Source organism: Zeus faber (genome assembly GCF_960531495.2).
Source record: "Zeus faber genome assembly, chromosome: 14".
Lineage (NCBI taxonomy): Eukaryota > Metazoa > Chordata > Actinopteri > Zeiformes > Zeidae > Zeus > Zeus faber.
In genome coordinates this window covers 28,342,365-28,351,197 of record NC_137200.1, presented here as the reverse complement: position 1 = coordinate 28,351,197, position 8,833 = coordinate 28,342,365, and the positions used below count along the sequence as shown (strand labels likewise).

General features: G+C 42.6%; 1 protein-coding gene across 1 annotated transcript in view; it reads right to left on the bottom strand.

Annotated features, from left to right (window-relative positions):
* Window positions 1–6,392: 6,392 nt before the first annotated feature.
* The window catches only part of wwc1 (WW and C2 domain containing 1), a 31,521-nt gene continuing 29,080 nt past the window's right edge, over window positions 6,393–8,833 (bottom strand). The window contains exons 21-22 of the mRNA XM_080013593.1: window positions 7,931–8,049; window positions 6,393–7,823 (exon numbers count right to left, since the gene is read on the bottom strand). Coding sequence (XP_079869719.1) covers window positions 7,757–7,823; window positions 7,931–8,049 — 186 coding nt within the window. The 3' untranslated portion in view covers window positions 6,393–7,756. The remainder of the gene's footprint in view (window positions 7,824–7,930; window positions 8,050–8,833) is intronic.

Here is an 8,833-nt window from a genome sequence, read left to right as displayed (position 1 = left end):
TGGTGGAGGGAGGGAGCGCGACAGGAGGGGACGGGGCAGGCAGACAGACAGACAGACAGACAGACAGACAGACAGACAGGCAGGCAGGCAGGCAGGCAGACAGACAGACAGATAGACAGACAGATAGACAGACAGACATTTATTACATTTCACTGCATATATGTATGGAAGTATGTATATGTATGTGACAAATAAAAAAAAAAAAAAAAAAAATCTTGACAGACAGGCAGGCAGGCAGGCAGGCAGACAGACACACAGACAGACAGACAGACAGACAGATAGACAGACAGACAGACAGACAGACAGGCAGACAGACAGACAGGCAGGCAGGCAGACAGATAGACAGACAGATAGACAGACAGATAGACAGACAGGCAGGCAGGCAGGCAGACAGACAGGCAGGCAGGCAGACAGACAGGCAGGCAGGCAGACAGACAGACAGGCAGGCAGGCAGACAGACAGACTGGCAGGCAGGCAGGTAGATATTCAAGTCAAGTCAAACTTTATAAAGCACATTTCATGTCAGGGCAACACAATGTGCTTTTCAGAGAAATACAATCAAAGAAAATATATAAAACATCTGTGCAAACATAAGAACAGTCAGTGCAAAATCTCACAACACACACACCCACACACACTCACACTCACACACACTCACGCACACACACTCACACACACTCACACACTCACACACACACACTCCTACACACACACACACACACACACACACACACACACACACACACACACACACACACACAGAAGTCAGTCATAGACTGTAGTGAACATCAAGGTTTTGAAGCTGCTTTTAAAGTGTTCAGTGTGGGGGCCTCTCTCAGGTCCCTCGGCAGGTTGATCCATTTACTTGGGGCATAGACACAGAAGCAGCTTCTCCTGCTTTGGAGTTGGTGCCAGGGATGGTGAAACGTCTGCTGCCTGTGGACCTGAGAGTTCTTGCTGGTTTGTGTATAATTAGGCCATTTAGCTTTATATACAAGTAGCAGAATCTTAAAATCAATTCTTCTTTCGACGGGGAGCCAATGCAGAGATCAAGGAACAGGTGTGATGTGTTCAAACTTTTTAGTCCCAGTGAGAACGCCTGCAGCCGCTTTTTGGATGAACTGTCGCCGCTGCACAGCTGATTTGGGGAGACCGGTGAATAGGCCATTACAGTAGTCTAATCTACTTGTTATGAATGCATGGATACATTTTTCAGGGTCCGCTTTTGACAGGAAGCCTGTTCATTTTTAAATGTTTTTTAGATGGTAGAAGACTGAGACAGAACTGAGATGAGCTGCAATTTTCTTTTCTTTGCACCAAATATGAGTTTTTCAGTTTTGTCTTTGCTCAGTTGTAAAAACTTCTGTGACAGCCATACATTAATATCAGTAATACACTGCGTGAGGGAGTGTGTAGGGAGTAGGTCATCAGGAGATAGGGATATGTACAGTTGTGAGTCATCTGCATAATTATGGTAATTTATTCTTTGTTTCTTCACAATATGTGCAAGTGGGAGCATGTAGAGGTTTGAACAATAATGGGCCCAGAATCGAACCTTGGGGACTCCACATAGATAATATTCACTTTTTTCAAGACAAAATCTCCAATGGACACAAAGAACTGCCTGTCCTGTAGGTAGGTTCTGAACCAGTTTAGAACCGGGCCAGATAGGCCCACCTATTTTTGTAATCAACTAATAAAATGTGATGGTCAACAGTGTGGAAGGCAGCGCTGAGATCCAGGAGCAGAAGAACAGATCGTTGTTTTGCATCAGTGTTTTTGTGCTGATCGTTCACAACTTTAATAAGTGCTGTTTCTGTGCTATGGGGAGGTTGAAAGCCAGATTGACAGGTGTCTAAAAGGCTGTTTGAGGTTAGATGGTTGTTAAGCTGAAGGTAAACTGTATTGTCAAGTATTTTGCTGAGGAGCGGCAGGTTGGAAATGAGCCTGAAGTTGGCAATTACTGTTGCATCGAGATTGCAGGAGTGGTTTAATGACAGCTGTTTTAAATGCTGCAGGAAATATACTCGATTGAAGAGAGCCGATTAAAATGTCTGTGTTCTGTGCTCGGCAGTTAAAAACTGTTTTAAAAGATGTGGTAGGGAGCGGGTCCAGGTCCAGTTTTTTTTCGCTAACGGGACAAAGTGAGACGTGGCAGCAGCCATATTACTGGAGAACTGGAGGATAGGTTCACCTCTGGATGTTGAGGCACTAATGTTCTGTCTGATAGTTATAATTTTGTTGTTGAAAAATGTAGCAAACTCTCCACAATTTTCAGCGGAGGGCATCTCTGGTTGCATCTCTGGTTGCATCTCTGGTTGCATCTCTGGTTGCATCTCTGGTTGTAGATGGTGGATGAATAAGTCGATCGCCTGATGTCTCACGTCTGCAATTAAGGGATATTTAGATCTATGTTAATGTCACACCTGGCGTGTGGATATTAACCCGCTGTTCGACTGTTCTTGTCATGAGAGGAGCGGGGGGGCTCCGTCTGCTGCCAGCATAGGGAGGCTGTTGCTGTGGTGATGGAGCCAGGGGGAGACCAGTTGTGACCCTTTCCAGATGTGGAGGATACTGCTCCCACCGTCCTGGATCGGACCCGACGAGGATCCCCTTTCTCCCGGCGGCTCTGCAGCAGCCAATAGATTCTCATAGCGCCCAGCTTTTACATTTGATAGAATAGAAGTCCAACATCCTATGATTTGTCATATTATCTCATTCACGTTGCCCACTCTGCATCCACACCAGCCTGGTCGTCCTGAAAAGGGGATTCCTCCTCCTGTGGCCCCTTCTCAAGGTTTCTTCCTTTGTTTTTTTTCCCACCGAAGGGTTTTCTGGGAGTTCCTCCTTGCCCGGATGAGGGTTCAGAGCAGGAGGTGCTGTTCATTCTGATGTCAAATGTGCTTTTGAGAAGCGCTTTGAGACTGTGTTGTGATTAAGGGCTGTATTAATAAACTTGACTTGACTGATCCTAGTCCTCGTCCCGATCCTAGTGCTAGTTCTAGTCCGGACCTAGTCCTAGTTCTGATCCTAGATCCACTCCTAGTCATGATCCTAAATCTAGTCTCAGTCATGGTCCTAGTCCTACTCCTAGGACTAGTTCTAGAACAAGGACTAGGATCAGGACCAGGTTCAAACAGAGAATTCTCAGTATAGAAATCGGAAACCTAGTACCAGTGGCTCTATCCCTACTATTTACTATGTTTTCACCATTTTCATACATGGTTTTAGTAAAAAACACACAAAGTTCTGAAAGATATTTTTTTCTTTATTTGTTGTGAAACTACAAAACATATCTGGACTTTTTTTTTCTGTGCTGGTGAAATATTTACAGCTCTGGTTGACGATACACATTGTCTGAGAGGAAATTCACAGCTTTCGGGAAAAAAACATTTTTTTAACTAAACAGAAAAGAAAAAAAAGAGAACAGGAAAAGCAAAACTCCCAAATCACAAAAGTGCAATAAATACAAGCTGGATGTTTCCCATCTCCACACACACACACACACAAGCTTCAGGAAAGTTGAAATAAAATATAAATGAAGAGAAGAGAAGAGAGAAAAGAACGCAAACGGGCGTTCACAGTGTTTCTCAGAGAACTACATTCACGTCTGATCATTTTTTCTTACGGTTCATTTGGAACAATTCCCGAGTTACACAACATTCCGTCAATCAAGACATTTTAAATTGTTCGTAATACAGGATAAAAAACAATAATAACAAAATACAGTGCTGCTTCACAGACTCAAGACTGTGATCCAAGGGAAGTCCTAAATATTAAAACAACTAGTCGCTATACGATGGAAAAAGAAAAAGAAACAGATTTAAGTAACTATGTCGAAAAGTAAATTTTACAGCTTATATTAGAAAACAGACAAACAATAAGATCTGGAATATTTAAGGTGAGATCTGCTCAGCAGGTTATGATTCAAATGCTTTGATTGAAACGTCTTTAATAAAAGGTTTAAAAACCGAACATGTGCTTAAACAGGAAGTTGCTTCGTTTGTGCTTTAAAATGAGATGTTTTCAGCAAAGGGTGTGAAAAATATTGACATGAACTAATTTGGCTTCGTTTCTAGAATATCTCTATTATCTCTACTGTTGTTTGTAAAATATATTGAATATATAATACTAAATGTGCTTTTGTCTTTTACGAAAAAAGAATGAAGATATGGTTCTAATAACGCATTAAGTAATAACACACTGCATTTGCTAATAACTTGCCAAAACGTAATGACCTTCATTATTATGTAATAACACCCACAGTTTGAAATAAATATCTTTACGTGACCAATTTTGCCTCTTTTTTAATAACCAATAAGTTGCTTTGGACAAAAGCATCTGCTGAATGACATAATGTAACGTAATAATACATACTGTAATAATAACCTATTACATAACACCCTGTAATAGGTTATAACATGTATATGTTTGTGACAAATAAAAATCTTGAATCATGAATCTTGAAACATTATGTAATAGTTGTTAAATATGTAATAGGTTATTACATTAAGTAATAGCTTATTCTATTAGGTAATAAATTATTTAATAGGTTATTACATTACTAATAAGTTATTATATTAGGTATTAGGTTAATACAAATTGTAATAGGTTATTACATTGTTAGGTTATTACAAAATGTAATAGGTTATTACATTATTCATAGGTTTTTACATTATGTCATCAATTGTCAAAATACCTTATAGATTATTACATTAAGTAGTAGATCATTACATGATGTAATAATGTATTACATTACTAATAAGTCATTACATTTAAGGTCATTACATTATTAATTGGTTATTATGAAATGAGGCTGAATGTATTACATATAGTATTCAATATGATTATTACATAATAAAGGTCAAATTCATTACATTTTGTCACGTTACAAAACGTGGTGTTATTAGGTTGATGTGTCCTTACAGGATCAACAAAGGAAACATGAAGCTGAGATTGGGAACAAGATGGACGCCCAGAAAGTCAGAAACGTTTTTTTTTAAAACTGGGCTGAAATCCACGTCCTCACGTCGTCCATGAGAGCGTCGTCTCTGCTTCCGGTGGGAAAAGCACAACGTGCGCAGGGACAAGGAAAAACTAGATGGCCGCCAATCAGCGGCTACAATGGAGGCTGAAGGTGTGCAGCGGTCGCTCTTCACCGAGATGAAGTTCCATAATGGCGACGATGAAAACACAACTTAAGAGTTAAGGGGCTCCACGCGGAGTAGAACCCACAATCCTGGCAGCTATTATGGGATGCACAATAAAGCCTGATTCATCTAAATAAGAGATGTGAGATGATCTTGACCGAAGAAAGAGATGGAGGTCCAGTCGAGGAGCAAATGAGAAGGTTCTGGTGACGCTGATGTGAGCTCCATCACTCCTCCACCCTGACAGGCTCCACCCACCAGGACAGGAGCGATCAATACATATCAATACCACAACATCAGATTCATCAATTAAAAACCTGATGAAAGTTAGAAGGACGTCACGTTGGACCACGGCAATGGTTCTCAACCTTCTCCACATCAAAGACCCATCGATCCATCTGATCAGATTCAGTCTCTGGTAACCAATCAGAGATCAATATTTTTATTGATTAGCTCTGATTAAGTGTCTATCCTCTAGTTTGAGGGATATCAATGGAACAAGGATCAAAACAGTCATTATTGGACATTCATTCATGAAATAACAACGTTTAGTTTAAATGACAATCTTTGCTGCGGACCCGATGGAAGCTCTGGAAGGGCCTCCTGGAGGTCCCCGGGCCCCATGTTGAGAACCACTGGACTCGACGGTGATCATCGAATTGTAGATTTGGATTAGAAAATGTATGGATTATGATATAATGTTGTTTTGAGAGGGTAGGAGCAGCAGGTGGAGGTCCGAGCTCCACCTTGTCAGTACATTCACTGAAAAAAGTCAAAGAAAAAGGGCCCAAATTTGCAAAACAAATCTACAATCGTGATGTTGAATTGAGGCGTTATCAACTTGAAATTGAGAAAGTTTCGATTTTTTTTTTCTGTTTATCATTTTAACAAGTTAAAGCCATTTTTAAAGTTCATAATTTTTTCAGTGTTTAATATATATATTTTTAGTAAAAAAACAGAACAAAACAAACAAACAAAAAACACCCAGCTGACGATATTTTAATAGATTTCTCTCTTAAAGTGCAAAGCCCGCCGTTCTCCACCCGACGGAACGATGGAGCCCGCCGTTCTCCACCCGACGGAACGATGGAGCCCGCCGTTCTCCACCCGACGGAACGATGGAGCCCGCCGTTCTCCACCCGACGGAACGATGGAGCCCGCCGTTCTCCACCCGACGGAACGATGGAGCCCGCCGTTCTCCACCCGACGGAACGATGGAGCCCGCCGTTCTCCACCCGACGGAACGATGGAGCCGGCCGCTGGGTTCTCCACCCAACAGCCGGATGGAGGGGGAGGGGGGGGGGGGGGGGGGGGGGGGGGTTCGCCGGGTGGCGGCTGGTGAGATGATCCCGGTGACTTGAAGTGTGTCTACAGTTAAGATGCTTCCTGCTGATTGGACGCCAGCTGCTCTACACCCTGGCACTGAGGCGTGTGTGTGGGCGTGCACGTGACTCTACAGTGCGCACCATCGCTTCGCTCCGTCACTGTGTCGCATCCAAGTCTCGCCACGGCAACGGAATCTGACTTCACAGTACAACACCAGCCCGGGTAACACAGGATGTGACAGTACCAAGAAGTACCACTGGTACTGTTCGGACGCGGTGTCACTTCCCGGCATTACCCATAATGCACCAGGCTTCAGAAAAACTGTCGTAAGCACCGACCACGAGTACTACAGTATTTAGAGTACTTGTGTTACTTCTACTGTAAGATACTGTAGTATTGCGGTGTCTTGAGGTACCCTCATGTTTTAACTCCAGTTTAAAACATTAATATTCTGCTTTTTGGGGAAAGCTAAAGGATAAAATGGAAGAATCTGGTGTCATTCAGACGGCGGGCTGCGGCTCACAGCGCCCCCCGCGGGGAACCGAGTGCACGTGCGACTGTTTGTACAAGTACCTTCAGGAGCCGAGCGTGCGCGCTCACAGTGCTGCTGCCGACAGCGTGTATTCATTCATTCGTTCATTCATTCGTTCGTTCGTTCGTTCGTTCGTTCGCTGTTCCATTCTTCATGTACAGGTTTGAGAAGCAGTGCTTGTGCGTACCGAGTGTGCACGTAGTTACAAAACGCTTCGATAAGCGACTAGAATTCCTTCCGTTTTCAGTGAGCAAGAAAACTCAGTAAGCGACAAAACTATACTTCCATTGCGTCCTCATGACCTTTCACCGTGCGACTTTGTGCCATGCTAATTGATCTCTTTGAGTGACCTGTCAGGGCTGATAATGTGCGCACGTGCCTGCTTTGCTTGGAATGACGACTTGAAACAAACAAAAGAAAATAAAAAATAAAGACAAAAAATAAACGTCTAGGACGCGTCTCTTAGCGTTCAGCTACAGCTAACGGTGCGGAACGCGACAACAACGGCGTAGAGGAAAGTTCTAAGGATGCTACCGCTAACGCTAACGAAGCTACGCTAACGAGGCCACGAGACGTGAAATGTTTCTTTCGAAGATTCTTTTTTTTCCTCCCTCGTTGACATGCGCTCAATTTTTCAGAATTCTTCATTTCACTGCTGCGGTTTTCCCCCGGAATCTTCCTGCGGGACTTCCGGAAGCGGACGGGGAAAGTGGAGGATGTAGGACTGAGGAGCCCGAGAGATTCTACATCACACGTCGTGGGTCGGCAGGTCCGGGATGCTGCTCTTCGCTCTGGTGAAGAACGCCATCTTCTCTCTGAGGAAGGAGCGAGATATTCAAGATGGATGCCAGGGACTTCACAACACAGCAGACTGTCACTGAGATAAAGGTCTTCAGACCAACTGTGATGTAGGCTGTCTCACCTGAAGCTCTGCAGCTCTGGAAGTTCCTTGCTGCTCTGGTCTCTGATCTTCTGGACGTCCTTGGCAGCAGCTCTCATCATCTTCTCCACCCGCTGCTCCTGCAGCTGCTCTTCAGGGGTCTGGGAGGAGGAGGAGAAAGATCTAGGATGTAGTACCTACAGTGAAACCTCCCTCTGGGTTTCTCCAGTTAGTCAAAATGTTTCCTTTCAGAATAAAATGAGCTCTCAGCAGATATAGAACCAAACTACTGAGATATAGAACCAAACTACTGCGATATAGCACCAAACTACTGAGATATAGAACTAAACTACTGAGATATAGAACTAAACTACTGCGATATAGAACCAAACTACTGCGATATAGAACCAAACTACTGAGATATAGCACCAAACTACTGCGATATAGCACCAAACTACTGAGATATAGAACCAAACTACTGAGATATAGAACTAAACTACTGGGGTATAGAACTAAACTACTGAGGTATAGAACTAAACTACTGAGATATAGAACCAAACTACTGAGATATAGAATCAAACTACTGAGATATAGAACTAAACTACTGACATATAGAACTAAACTACTGAGATATAGAACCAAACTACTGAGGTATAGAACTAAACTACTGAGATATAGCACAAAATTACTGATTTAGAACTAAACTACTGAGCTATAGAACCAAACTACTGAGATATAGAACCAAACTACTGAGATATAGAACTAAACTACTGAGATATAGAACTAAACTACTGAGGTATAGAACTAAACTACTGAGATATAGGACTAAACTACTGAGATATAGACCTAAACTACTGAGATAAAGTACTAAACTACTGAGATATAGAACTAAACTACTGAGATGGAACAAAACTACTGAGATATAGAACTAAACTACTGAGATGG